Source organism: Trachurus trachurus (assembly GCF_905171665.1).
Source record: "Trachurus trachurus genome assembly, chromosome: 6".
Taxonomy (NCBI): domain Eukaryota; kingdom Metazoa; phylum Chordata; class Actinopteri; order Carangiformes; family Carangidae; genus Trachurus; species Trachurus trachurus.
The window spans coordinates 1,943,764-1,958,839 of NC_139897.1; the positions used below are offsets into that span (position 1 = coordinate 1,943,764).

Genomic DNA, 15,076 nt, shown 5'->3' on the forward strand with positions numbered 1-15,076 from the left:
GCTCAGAGCTACGCTAGGAGGCTAATGGGATTTCTTGGTTTAACTCATCAAACTCAGCAAATACACAATCCAACAACTCCAAAACGCTCTGATGGACAAGTTGTGACCTGCACATTCACCACGCTATGAGATAATAATGGAACATTACAAGACAGAGTTGTTTTAGAGGTAAATACAGAGTCTGCTTGCTGAAAAACTGCCTCTGAAGGCAACATGCATCAGCGGTTTTGCATGAATTTACCTAAAACAACTCTGTCTGGTAACGTTGTGTTATTATCTCATAGCGTGGTGAATGTGCAGCTCACAACTTGTCCACCAGAGCGTTTTGGAGTTGTTGGATTGTGTATTTGATGAGTTTGATGAGGGAAACCAAGAAATCCCATTAGCCTCCATAGCGTAGCTCTGAGCAGCTTGCGGCTCTTCTCCACCGTTCTAAAAATAGCTTGCACCGACAATTAAAGGTAACAAACCTACTCCTAAGACTATGGGCATTATGGCAATTGGCCAATTTGCCAAAATGTTGAACTATCCCTTTAAGGAACATGTGGAAAAAAGAGGCACCAGTTCCACACATACAAAAAATGAAATGAATGCATCTGCATCATCAGTCTGTGCACACACGCAGTTTTAGTTGTTTTTAATGGGTTTTGTGCATCTAGAAGTTATAAATAGTTGAGTGTCTCATGGTGTCACAGTTTTTTATTTCTCAGTCGGCACTACACAATGATGATACAGTATGATGACATTTAATATTTCTGCATATATTAATACTATTCTATCTAATCCTAGAATTATTAAGAAGTCTGTTTCTTTCTTTTTTTTGACATTCAATATTTTGACATTTACATCACACAGACCAACAGACTGACCAACAGATAAGTCAGGCTATGGGTGGTCACAAATATTTTTAATACACAGTTCAAACATACGAACTGTGGTGTATTCTGTACCCACCTTCTTCTTGTTATGGACACACACAAGTTTGGCCAACCCTGGTCTGTCCATCTGTCAGAGAAGATTACACAGGACCGGTCTGGACTCTGTGGAGATCAAAGCCACAGTGTCATGGTGAACAAGCCAGGTTTGCTGTGTGACCACTGACCAGACCAGCTCTGATTTTATTTCTAGTATACTGCCACCTTTATAGTTATATACATGACATCTGAACATAAAAACAGGAGTTACACACTGAGAATTTGGATCCCTGATAATGTCCACCAGCTTCCATTCATTAAAATGAGGAGTTGCTTTTTCTCTTAACTGCTGACTGAATAGAGAGTTTCTACTATCTTTTTTGCATTTTTAAGAAAGCAGAAGCTAAACCTCTCCTAAAAACCGATGATAACTGCTTAGACGAGACTGCGTTGTTATGTAATAGACGCATTTGTGATGTCAGTCTCGTAACTGTCTCTGTAGACTGCATGCTGGATGTTTTGTAGTGTTCAGTGGGGATAACAGCACAGAAACACACTCTCCCTGTCTGTGTTTCCTCAGTTCACTGTGTCGGTTCATTGAACAAATGATTAGTGTGTTTGTATTTGTGTGTGAGCCGCATATTGTATTCATATGAGAGGCTGCTGGAGAGACAATGTGTGCTTTCTGTCACACGTATCATCACACTAACCATACTCTCACACATGGTATGGTAGCGTGTGTGTGTAGTGTGTGTGTGTGAGTGTGTGTGACATGACATGTGAAGTCATGTATGAATCACCTCTCATATGAATTGTTGTTCTGGTCTCCTTTGCTCTCTGATGTTGGAGTCACTGATGCATCTGTCCTCTAGATGTCATGTCCAGTCAGCACCAAAGCTGCATTAGCTGCAGCTAACAGCAGTTAGCTTGCTGAGTGACAGAATAATCTTAATTCAAATGCTCCTTTTCCAGGACTTTCCCACCAAATGTCACGATCCTCATCAGTGAATGTAACTTATAGTTTTTCTCATTCGTTTAGTCTCTTTTTGAGAAACAGCCTTGACATCGTTTGCCAGTGCAGCGTCCAGCAGTGGCTGTGACGTGCAGCTGTGTTGACAGGCTGCCAACTGCCACCAACGCTGCTTGCAGCTTTAAAGGGACATTGTGTAACTTCTCCTGTTATCTCTTCACGAAAATCGATTATTTGGTTCAAAAGTCTGTTTTTCATTAACCAGTAATCCCCCCCATCAACAAAGTGAAGTGTTCCTTTCAGCTCTGAATGAGCCGTTCATATCATTCATATCTCCATGGAGCGGGTAAGCTCGGTGCTGGCTGCCATGTGGTGTCTCCATGTTTTTACGTTCAGTGGCAGCGTGACGGTAGGAAACCACGGAAACTCAGCGGAGACACCGGAGCTGTCGGCTCAGGTGGAGGTGGCGTCTGTGAAAAGTCACCGTGGTAACGCAGTGAGGAGGAATGGAGCGTTACACTGATGCTGCATTCACCTGCAGTCGGGCAGACGGCCGTCGCTAACAAACCAGATGTCATTTTAGTCACAGAAGTCGAAGGAAAGCCGGTAAAACATACAACATCGCCATGACAACATATTGTCACATGTATTGTTTTGCCTCGTGCTGACGGACCACTTGTTTACATAGAGGCTTGTTTATGCTGTTACGTGCAGCGGCTGTCGTCCGTCTGCCGTCTGCCCAATTTCACGTGAATGCAGCATGAAAAATACGATTCAGTTGCATGTGGTATACAACCACATCGCTAGATGGGAGCAATTCCTACACAATGTACCTTTAATTTACAGTCACTCTTTAACTAATTGGCTGGTACCACCGTCAGTAGGTATGGGAGTCTGGGCATCGGTGGTCAAGATGTATCGCATGATGTAGGCCTACTGTAGGTTAAGTACAGACAAAACCTTGAAAAGTCACATGATATGACCATTGTTTCTTGTAGATGACTTCCTGGTGATAAAGAGGGATGTTATCATATTGCACGTAGAAGTCATTTGAAGTTTCTAACCTTATCTGTTTGTGAGTTTTTCTCATTCTCTGCAGCTGTATTTATGAGCGTCTGCTCCTGGAAAAAGCAGCTGCAAACCCTCTGCTTTAAAAAATCATGTTACTAGTCTGCCCTCTCTCTCTCATCTCTCTCCCTCTCTTAGGTCAATCTAAGTTCACAGTAAAACAGCACATTCTTCTTCTAATGTGGTATAAAGCTAAGCCTCTGTTGTACAAGGAAATGCATCAGATGTGATGACAAAATCTCTGGCCAGACCTAAAAAGTTGTTTTGTATTCGGTTATACTGTAATCATACTATAATTTCTGACCGTCATGGTGAAAAAGCATCTACATTCAAACGATAACAACTTTTCATTTTGGTAGCACTGGCCAATTAACTGACAAAAACAACAAACAAGATTTTGAAATGTAAATGAAATGGTTTGAGTGACTTATAACCTTTAGCAAAACATGCAATCGAGTTTTGGCGAACCATGAAACTGTTGTGGCAATTGCACACCGTGCTTCAACTGCTGCCTCCAGCAAGTGTCACGCTGCGGCATGTCAAGAGAACAAGCCAGTTTGGGTGCTGAACGGGGGGCTAAAGGGAAAAAATATAGGGGCAGCGCGGCTGGAAATGGAACGATGACGTGGAGCGGCGCAGTGCGGCAACAAACGCCAGTGTGCGTCAATGTGGGTTGCACTTGCACTGCAGGTCAGCGACTGTTTCAAAAAAATGAACCAAACGATTGAGAAAAACTGTAATGACTATGAACTGCACTATGGCTGCTCTGGAGACTCATGAAGGAACAACAGCTCACTGACACACATTATGATGAGGTTTCCCTTTATTTTTCATATATCTGTCCAACAGTTCTTTAAAGGGATGGTTCACCCAAAATTCAAATTTCACTCATTATCTACTCACCCTCATGTCGACTAAGAGCTGTGAGATTTTTCAGAGTCCTCCGTGCCTTCTCTGAGTTACGGGGGGGTCCGTGCAGCAGTATTTGTCCATATAATGGTTGTCAATGGATACCAACTTTCTTTTTCCAAAAAGACACACCAAAAAACATCTAAATACCTCAATACTGCTCGTCTGTAATGTCCCTCTTGTACTGAAGCCCCGACATGAGAAATTGTTCCGCCGGTCAGTGCAAATCTCGCGTGATTTGCACTGACACAGGAAGAGCAGTGAACTGAGACACTGGGAGCTTCCGCTACAAACAAGCTTAAAATATAGACTTATGTAATTTTTTTCGGAACAATTTCTCATGTTGGGGCTTCAATACAAGAGGGACATTACAGACGAGCACTATGGAGGTATTTGGATGTTTTTTGGTGTGTCTTTTTGGACAAAGAAAGTTGGTATCCATTGACAACCATTATATGGACATGTACTGCTGCGCGGACCCCCCCGTAACTCAGAGAAGGAACGGAGGACTCTGAAAATTCTCACAGCTTAGTTGACATGAGGGTGAGTAGATAATGAGTGAAATTTGAATTTTGGGTGAACTATCCCTTTAAAGCTTGGACTAAATGGGCAGCAGACAAATACAAGGCATCAGTTACTGACAGAAAACAACCCGTGCATGATGCATACACAGCTATGTAGCTGTGAACACACTTCCTGTCTGCAGCACACTAAGCTCACATCTCTCATGGTCGTTAATGCAGGTTGACCTGACCTGGCAGAGAAGTGTGACAGCTTAGTTCAAATGGAATTCCATGTAGTATGAAGAGAATCACTATCCGCTGATGTTAGCTTCCATTTTACATTTTCATCCTCACCCCTTGTCTTCCCCAGACACAAACCAAAAGCAGTTGGCAGCTCAATACATGATCCCATAGCACCGACCAGTGCAGGCAGCAGCTGTGTTCATGGATAGAGAAACTGTGATGCTTCTTTTGGTTCATTTGAGCCAAAATTGCATCACGTCCCAGAGTAATTTTAATGTGTTTTGGTTCATTGAGACAGACAACACGGCTGGTCTGGGCGCTGAGAAGTCAGTACAGGTCACTGCTTTTTCAAATTACTGAAATCCAGCGGGTTGGGTCAGTTTAAAGCAGTGTTTCTCAACCTTGGGGTCGGGACCCCACGTGAGGTCGCCTGGAATTCAAATGAGGTCGCCTGAAATGTCTAGTAATTGAAAAAAAAAATTACTGATAAAAATATTTTTTAAATTATGATTAAAAACACCACGCACAATCTTAAACAGCTGTATTCTATACTTTCACTTTCTCGGATATAAATCGAGTTCAAATAAAATGCAGCATATAAAAGCTGGCGCATCTTGATTGACGGCCGTGATCGCGGGGTCACCAGGAATTTGTGATGTCAAAATGGGGTCAGGAGCCAAAAAAGGTTGGGAACCACTGGTTTAAAAGGTGAATAAATTCAACAAATACCACAGAGGTTTGGATTTAGAGATGCCGTGTGGGCAGAGTTCATATTTCTGCCTAATTCTGGATGAACCAAAATGTCATCATCCAGAACAAATGAGCAGGTTGACACGCTGACAGACTGAGCGGTGAGAGTGGGAGCCAGTGAGAGATGTCTGCCGTCTGTGGGCTGTTTGCATGACCTCTGTCGTTGTGTACCTGAACTGAGCATGTGTCTTGAGTCCTGTAGCAGTAGCTGTAGTACTGAGTGTCTCTTCTTGTCTGTTGCTCTTTCTGCTGTCTCCCTGCTGCAGAAAAGGCCGGTGGGAGGAGTCAAACCCTGCCCAAGCCACTCCCTCAGAGTCAAGCTCCACCCCCTCTGCCTCAACCCCATTTTCCTCCTCGTCTGAGAATATCACCTCCTCTACCACCACCACTGTCACCTCTTCCTCTGTCCCATCTACTGACACATCCCTCACATCCACTGATCCACCTCTCTCCACATCCTCCACTCCCCCCGCCCCTTCTTCTGTCACCACCACCACCACCACCACCACCACCACCACACTTCCCACCAAAAACATCAAGAAAAAGTTTGGCGACTTCTTTGCCTTCAAGAGGGCTCGCGCCGGCCGAGCCACCAAGGCCGGAGGGGGAGAGGGAGGAGGAGGAGGAGGAGGAGGAGAGGGGGTGAAGGTCAAAAGGACCTCCATTGCAGACCTTATCCGACCCCTCCGGGAGGCCAAAGAAAGGGAGAGAGAGAGGGAGAGGGACAAGGAGAGAGAGAAGGAGAGAGGGGCAAGGTCAGTGGAGGATGCTAACGTTTCTAATGATGCCGCCACCACAGAAGGAACCGTTGCCACCAACGACCACCTTGCAGCCCATGCAAGGGAAGCCATGGCGCCCGCCAATGCATTAACCATGACAACAACACCTCCCAGTGAGACCACACCCCCCCGCCCCACCGTCGCCACAAGCCCCGACCCCGTTACCGCCACGCTCTCCAACCTGGAGGAAGAGGCGGCTCCGGCGCTGCCGGGCCGCAGCCCCAGCCCGGTGGTGGTCACCTCCCCCCTAACGGAGCCGGAGTGGAGCGGAGCGCCCATGAAGCTGGGAGGGACTCCCTATGGTGAGAGGAGACTGAATGTGACTAAGAGGTCTCTGAGGGAGGGCAAGAGTCAGAGTCTCATACTGCTGACCGGCCCAGAGTCTGAAGACAAGGATAACGCACACAGTAAGGTCAGTCTGACGCCACAATGAACACACACTCACACACAGTTACACACAGAGGGTTAGGGTAGAGAGAGAGAGAACCACTAAGTACCAGGCTTTTAGCATCATATCATTCACATCTGTCTAATTAGTTAAGATTTATTTATTTATTTAAAAGGATCCCCATTAGCTGATGCCAATGGCACAAGCTATAGTCTTCCTGGGGTCCGAAGAATCTTACATCGAAAAGAGAGAAAAAAAACCCAGATCATATTTTCAATATCACGTCAGTCAAGTAGACATCTTAAAGGGACAACAAGTAGTTTTGGAAAGCTAAGTGTTTTCACACTACATTTACTATGAGCCTCCGCGCGCACGGTGAAATTCTTGGACCGTCGCAAGATGGACGTCTTGCCAAGAATGTTTTCATTCATCAAGAATTAAAATCAGAGGTTCGAAGACGATCAGATACCGTCGTAGTTCCGACCATAAACGGCGTTATTCTCATGACCCACCGGGCAGCGTCCGCGAAACCGAAAGTAAGGAAACGCTGGTCGGCTCGCTCAGCATTTCCACCACCACTAATAATAACAAAATAACAATAGAGACAAAACGATATATTTATCGAAAATGGGCCCATTAACAAGTGTGGGTAACGTAGGTTCGTCTACATTAATATGAGACTTTTTTATAACCAAATACAAACTCCTTGTTGTCCCTTTAATATGTCATGTTTGCAGTAATACTAACAACTGCACATTGGTAGCCTACTGTGAAATCATACATTTTACGCCTTACATTTGATTGCATTTAAACAAGTTGGTAGAAGTCTTAATATCAGCCATTCATTTAACAGGAACAAAACAGACAGGGGCGAAACAGGGATAAGATGTTATACTTGCCAGACTGGATTATTGCTCAGCTGTTAAATAGTGCTTTCTTAGATGGTATTTGAATGAAGACTTGCTGTTAGATTGTCGTATATGGATCTCCAGAGACTTTTCTCATGTTCCAGCAAAGTTGTGTCCACCATCAACCTGAGCAGAGGTCTGATCAGCCAAAATGAGTAAAAGCACATGTGGAGGGAGAGCTCGCCCTCTAACTCAGCAACAGAGGTTTAAAAAGACTTTTGTTGTGACAGCTTTCACGCTGTGGGAGTGTGTCTGATGCAGATTACATAATGTGAGACATTATAATCCAGGCACCATGATAAACATCAACACAATCAAGCTAACAACCTAATAACAGACATTATTATTTGGTAATTGGTTGGTATTAGTCCATCACAGGTGTTGAGTTTAACTTCAGCAATTGAAAATGATTTTCTCTAAAGAAAAAGCTGCTTTGTTCAGCTGACAAGTCAATGGACACAGTGTCAGACTGCACCAGCGCCAGTCTGGTTATCCTCCTCCTTTTACGTCCGTGCAGGTTCTCAGTCATCCAGGTCATCTTATTCTTGTGGAGTTGTAGTAAAAAAGCAACTGCACAACTGGAGTTGCTTTTTTACTACAACTCCACTCCTCCTTTTACGTCTTTTCCTGTTTTTGGACAAATGAAGAGGCACTAAAGCGAAGAACTGTGAAGTCATATTAAACTCAGAATCAGGAAGTCAATATAACGTTGAACAATAAGTTTAAGTTTAAATGTGTTCTATTGAAAGGCCTCTGGTGATTTCTCTATGTGAATGACAACCGCTCAACTACACTATTATTAGGTACACATCTCCAATTAAAGGGATAGTTCACCCAAAATTGAAATTTCAGTCCTCCGTGGCTTCTCTGAGTTACAGGGGGTCTCGTTGTAGCAGTGCATGTCCATATAACGGTTACAAATGGATACCAACTGTCTTCGTAACAAAAAGACACATCAAAAAACATCCAAATACCTCCATGCTGCTTGTATGCAATGTCCGTCTTGTATTATTCGTCAAATTTGACGAACTGGGAAGAGGAGCTTCCGCTACAAAACAAGCTTGAAAAATAGACTTACTATTTAATTTTTTTCGGGACAATTTCGCATTTCGGGGCTTCAATACAAGACGGACATTACATACGAGCAGCATGGAGGTATTTGGATGTTTTTTGGTGTGTCTTTTTGTTACGAAGACAGTTGGTATCCATTTGCAACAGTTATATGGACATGCACTGCTACGCCGAGACCCCCTGTAACTCAGAGAAGCCACGGAGGACTCTGAAACTTCTCCCAGCCCTTAGTCCACATGAGGGTGAGTAGATAATGAGTGAAATTTCAATTTTGGGTGAACTATCCCTTTAATTAATTATATAATTATTAATAATAGTAATAATAACTTAATTCTTATAGCATCTTTCACAAGACCCAACCCAAGGTCTCTTTACAACAACAACAGACAAACTGAGACTCTTCAGACCAGGCTGTGTTTCTCCTTCCTCTGCCGTCTAGTGTTGGTGCTCATGTGAATCGTAGCCTCAGTTTCCTGTTGTTAGCTGACAGGACTGACACCTGCTGTGATGGTCTGCTGCTGCAGCCCATCTGCTACAAGGTTCACCGTGCTGTGCCTTCAGAGATGTTCCTCTGCAGACCTGTAGTTGTAATGTGTGGATTACTGTTGCCCTTCTATCAGCTCCATCCAGTCTGACTCTTCTCCTCTAACAGAGACAACAGGGAGGGTAACCTCCTGCCAGGCTCTGAACACACACACTGTCTCCACTCACCTCTATGTTTGCATAAACAGTCTGCTGCTTACTGAGGTCCCATGAGAGCACAGCAGCCAGGGGGGTGGGGGTGGGCTGGTCTGGTCTGGGCTGGTCCAAAATAACTCAGTAGGACTGGTATATAAATCTAAATACAGCTTCCTTCGCCTGTCACACTCGCCAGACCACAAATTGTCATTTAATTGAAAATCATTTTGTCACCGTGTCTTTATTTTATTTTAGTTTGACTTGGTCACTGATGTGTTCAAATATGATTTATTATTTTCTCCATACTTTAATTATTGATGGATCTGTGTTGCCCCAGTCCTGTTGTAGTCACGTAGCTGCTCTGAGACACATTCAGAAATCTGGCGTGTTGTTGTTAATGTTATTAATACAGTTAAATAGTAATAAAAAGGTACAACATGAAAAGCACAGAAACTGTCCTTGAAGTCTAGACTGAGGATTGAACAGGATCCAAATCAGGAAAGAGTGAGAGATGAGAGTTTACAAAGTCTGTATCTGTAAATGTGTGAGCACAGCAGCAGCTCAGGCCTTGGCTGCTGGATGGAGAGTTTGATGATGTAATCTTAACCTGATGATGGTCACCGTATTTTTTCTTTTTACACTTTTATGCCATGTCTGTGTGTGTGTTTGTGTGTTACACTGTCTTCCAGAAACATGTGTCTGAGAGCACATCCAGCTTCGAACAGAGGCTTCAGGTGATGCTGCACAGGATGGGCGTGGCCAAGACTCCGCCTGCTGAGACCAAGGCCAGCCAGGTAGGATGAGCGTGCATGTGTGTGAGTGAGTGAACACACAGGTTGTCAGGTTAATGTTGGTCCGGGCGCATGACGACTGTCCCACTACCTACTGTATTTCTCCGACTTCCTTTTCTCCGACCATATATTTCTTTTTTTTGTGTCCATTAGTCCGACCTCCCATTTCTCCAACTTAAAGGGATAGTTCACCCAAAATTGAAATTTCACTCATTATCTACTCACCCTCATGTCGACTAAGGGCTGGCTAACGGTTGCAAATGGATACCAATTGTCTCCATGCTGCTCGTATGTAATGTCCGTCTTGTATTGAAGCCCCGAAATGCAAAATTGTCCCGAAAAAAGTCTATATTTAAAGCTTGTTTGTAGCGGAAGCTCCTCTTCCCGGTTCGTCCAATTTGGATTTCGGGGCTTCAATACAAGACAGACATTATATACGAGCAGCATGGAGGTATTTGGATGTTTTTTGGTGTGTCTTTTTGTTACGAAGACAATTGGTATCCATTTGCAACCGTTATATGGACATGCACTGCTACGCCGAGACCCCCTGTAACTCAGAGAAGCCACGGAGGACTCTCAAATTTCAAATTTCAATTTTGGGCGAACTATCCCTTTAAGTAACCCTAACCATAAACCTAACCATAACATTGTAGAATAACTTGGATTAATGGGTAGTCAGAGAAATGAGCGGTCAGACTGACGTATGCTCCCCTGTTGGTCCAGCCTGGGCCTCAACATCAACACAGAGAAGAGGTTGTAATAAAGAAGAACTATCCTCAGCATTTTGTCCTCCTGTAATTACTCCTGTATTACTACTATTACTACCCAGTATGTAACTTATTTTGCTTTTTATTATCAAAAATCCAATCTGTCTTTCATAAATATGTATTTCACTGAAGTGGAATCACACCCGCATACAAATGAAAGCTTTCTGGTACCTTAGAATGAGTTGTTACAAGTCGTTACAAATACATAAGTGGGCGACGCACCGAACCGAGGCGGCCATGTTGCATCGCCATTTTTTACGTTGAGTGGCAGCGTGACCGTAGGTAACCATAGAAACTGAGCGGAGCTGTGGGCTCGGCCTGTTAAAACTGTCACCACTGTGTAGTGTGAGGAAGGACGGAGGCACTGGTGTTGCATTCAGGTGCAGTCAGGCAGACGGCCGTCGGCAAACCAACCGGATGTCATTTTACTCCACCAGAGAAAGACGGTAAAACGTGGGTCAGGTAAACAATACAACATCACCATGACAACATATTGTCACGCCTCGTGCTGGCGGACCACTTGTTTACATAGACGCTTGTTTATCCTGTTACATGCAGCGTCTGTTGTCTGTCTGACGTCTGCCCCATTTCACGTGAATGCAACATCAAGAATACGTTCTGATATGCAACCGCACCGCTAGATGGGGGGAATTCCTACATACTATACCTTTAAGATCAGTGTTTATTCATGGTGGAAAATGTATAATCCGTTAATGCTCTGAGTCAAGAGGTGTGATGTGGTATTTTCTTCAGACGTCAGTACATGAGTGCACCAGCGTCACATTACAAATGTTCTGCTTGTGAGTGCGTCATTAGGGAGTGAAGAGCTTTCTGTGCTTTTGTTGCTTTTGTGTGTTGTGTTAGTTTAACATTGGCCAATGTGTTTGTTGTAGAATAAAGACGAGGAGCTGAGAAAGGCCAATTCTGAAGGTGAGTGTGTGTATATGTGTGTGTGCGCTAGCAACTCACAAACATATATTTCAAATTTAAAACAATTTTCAAATATACAAACAAATTCCATAAATAAAAATGTATCTTATATATTTGTTTCAGATCAATAGTTACACATTTCAAACAGACACAGAATCAATTTTCTATTTGTGAATCAAAAATGTGTGCATATCTGTTCTACATGTTGATTTGTATTTAACACACAGACACATTAACACAAATAAGCAGTGTGAAAATGCATAAAATATTTAAACTGTGTGTTTAAAAGAGATTTGTCCAACGCTTTATGAAGTGACAGGTCACTTTAAGCCTGCTCATCATGTCCAGTTTCTACTGTGTCTGACTTTGACGTTGCAGTGATGGACAACAAATTCCTTCAGTTGTGCCTACATCACCAATATTTGCTCAGATACTGTCACACACTTCCAGCTGTGTGACAGTCCTCACATTGTTGCCATTACATGTGAAGCTTGAATTTAAGCTGTACCTCTGTCTCTGTCCCTCAGGTGCTATCCTGGACAAACCTCAACCACCTCCCACTTACATGAAGCCCAGAACCATGTCCACTTCATCAGGTAGCGGCATTAGCAACCACATTCATATTTACTATAACAACCCTCTTCGGTAACACTTTTTATGAGCACATTCATAGTGAATTATAATGCTCATCATAATCAATCATAAGGCACTATGACTACATTCATAAACACACATAAAGCACTATATCAACTGTTGTGAATAACTGTAAGTCTAGCTTATAATGACTTATAAATCCAAGTGTCTTATGAGTGCTCTTGACTGGCTATAAACTACAGGCTGACTACTTATATATATACATACACACACCTAACAATCAACTGTTATAAGGACTCATATGATGCTATAATACTCCATGAAGGATCATAAGTTATCAATGTATGCTTTAAGTAAAGTGAAGTTCATATGGATGCATCTATAATGCAGCATACCTCACCATAATGTTTCATTGTTGGTGTTAAGTAAAGTGTAACACATTTGCATACATTTAAAAGAATCTATGCTGCATCAAATAGCATTATGTCAGATACCAAAATATAGATAATTACATTAAGATTTGTCTGCTTAGGAATATGACATTAAAGACAGGTTTCAACTTCCTTGAAATGACAATAACTCATCCAGAGATGAATATCAAAGCTTGTGCACTCTATACATTGATCATGAGATTACCTGAAATCACAGATTCTTTTAAATGCATGCAAATGTGTTATAACAGTTGATTGTTAGGTGTGTGTATAGAGGGGTATAAGTAGTCAGCCTGTAGTTTATAACCGGTCAAGAGCACTCATAAGACACTTGGATTTATAAGTCATTATAAGCTAGATTTATAGTTATTCATAACAGTTGATATAGTGCTTTATGTGTGTTTATGAATGTAGTCATAGTGCATTATGATTGATCATGATGAGCATTATAATTCACTATGAATGCGCTCATAATGCACTATAGATGTGGTCTTCATAGAAAGTAATTTACAACACACTGTCATCCTGTGCACCGGTCGCTTAAACCGTCCTTGTCACCCTCTCCTCTCAGCAGACCCAAGGCATCCCATCAGAGCCCTGGACCCCTTCCGACCGGACCCTCCCCTCTACCCGAAGCCCACGCTCCCCGACCGCCCCGTTGGCCCCCTGCCGCCCAAACCTGCTATCGCCGCCAAGCCTCCTCTCCCCACACCAGCTGCTCCTGCAGGGGGAGGAGCTCGCCCGTCCTCTGCTCCTCCTGCCAGCAGCTCAGCAGAGAGAGTCCAGCTCAGAGCACACACACATGACGGCCGGCCGGGGGAGACTCCAGCACAGGTACTGTAACCCAGGACCACAGAAAGAAAGAAAGAAAGAAAGAAAGAAAGAAAGAAAGAAAGAAAGAAGAATTTCTAATGAAATATACTCTGCTGCCATTTTATTACTTCAGTCTTGATTCTAATATTTTCCCATCACAGAGCAGAGTAAACATTCACTCAACAGCAAATAAACTAATTCTGCCCTACAAAGGCAAAGTGCAGGAGCTGCATTTTTTCAATTTGTTTTTGACCAATCAAAAGTGTGGCATATTCTCTTCAATCTGGTAGAATTTGATATTGCTACTGCTAAAATTTAGAGTTATTGGGCTTTTTATTTTGCTGTCCATCCAAAAAAAGCACTGTGAAACCAAGGCAAAGTGCAGTATCTGCAAAGAGAACTGTACTCCCTACATTCTATCATTTACTCTATAATTCCATTGTCCAAAACCAAGGCAAAGTGCAGTATCTGTAGCTAATACCAAGCCAAGGTGCAGTATCTGCCATAAAACGGTCGAAATTGGTCAGAAAGACAAACTACAAAATACATTTAATTCAGTCCACCTTTATCTAATCAATTATAGACTTAGTTAGTTGGCATTTTTACAGATACTGCACTTTGCCTTTGTAGGGCAGAATAGCTCTAACACATCTAATAATTCTCACTTACTTCATTAAGTGGTTCGTTTTCATTAAATATGAATAGGAGTTTGTTTAGGTTGTGAGATTTCCACAGGACACAACTGATTGAATGAATTATCCTGAAAAGTTGTCACAGACTGATTAAATGTAATAACTACAATACTTTCATAAGGTAATTAGAACATTGCCATTATATAGTAATTAATTAAATAATTCATAATCAATAAGTAATCTGTTTGAGTGTTGGCCAATGTGTGTGTGTGATTACTGTGTTTGTTGTATTTAGTTACTGCTGCCCTGTGAACCTGTTACATTTCAAAAGAAACTTTCCCAAAACCGGTCATGACACAGCGGAAACTTCTGATGTTCATCCACAGAACGGAAGCCAGGAGGCTCCTCAGAGCGCCGCCTCAGCTCTGTCCCCCAGGAGAGAGCTGGTCCCTCCGGTCCCGTCTCCACGGAGGGGTCCCAGTGCACCGGACCGCTCTGAGAGAGCACAATCAGTGACAGACGGTACGGCACACTCACCCCGTCTTAATCACAGAATTGATCCAGGATAACTGGCTGATAGATTATCAGAGTTTATGTGACATCAGGTGTTGGCCTGTGTGATGCGTTTAAAAGGAGTGGGGGGGGGGGGGTTAGCGAAGCGGCAGGTGTTGATTGGTGGTAATCCGCCCCTCCGTGTGCTAACGAACCCACTCATTTAACGTCTCTGTGGCTTTATCACCCAACATGAGTCATCAAAGTCACATGTGAGTCACAAAAATACAGTCTGTCATTTCAGGTCTGTTTTCTTCTGTCTGTCTTAATCTCACATTATTAATTGATACATTCATCATTCATTAGCATTATAAGTTAGATTTATCAAGTCACACGTTTGCATTTACAAAAAAAATTCATGTCAGTACATCTAAGATTTAAACTT

General features: G+C 42.9%; 1 protein-coding gene across 1 annotated transcript in view; it reads left to right on the forward strand.

Moving 5' to 3' along the window:
• The window catches only part of carmil2 (capping protein regulator and myosin 1 linker 2), a gene marked incomplete at both ends in the record, with an annotated part of 63,695 nt that overhangs the window by 46,187 nt on the left and 2,432 nt on the right, over positions 1-15,076 (forward strand). The window contains 6 exons of the mRNA XM_083973462.1: positions 5,624-6,548; positions 9,871-9,975; positions 11,633-11,669; positions 12,197-12,265; positions 13,266-13,528; positions 14,526-14,661. Coding sequence (XP_083829588.1) covers positions 5,624-6,548; positions 9,871-9,975; positions 11,633-11,669; positions 12,197-12,265; positions 13,266-13,528; positions 14,526-14,661 — 1,535 coding nt within the window. The remainder of the gene's footprint in view (positions 1-5,623; positions 6,549-9,870; positions 9,976-11,632; positions 11,670-12,196; positions 12,266-13,265; positions 13,529-14,525; positions 14,662-15,076) is intronic.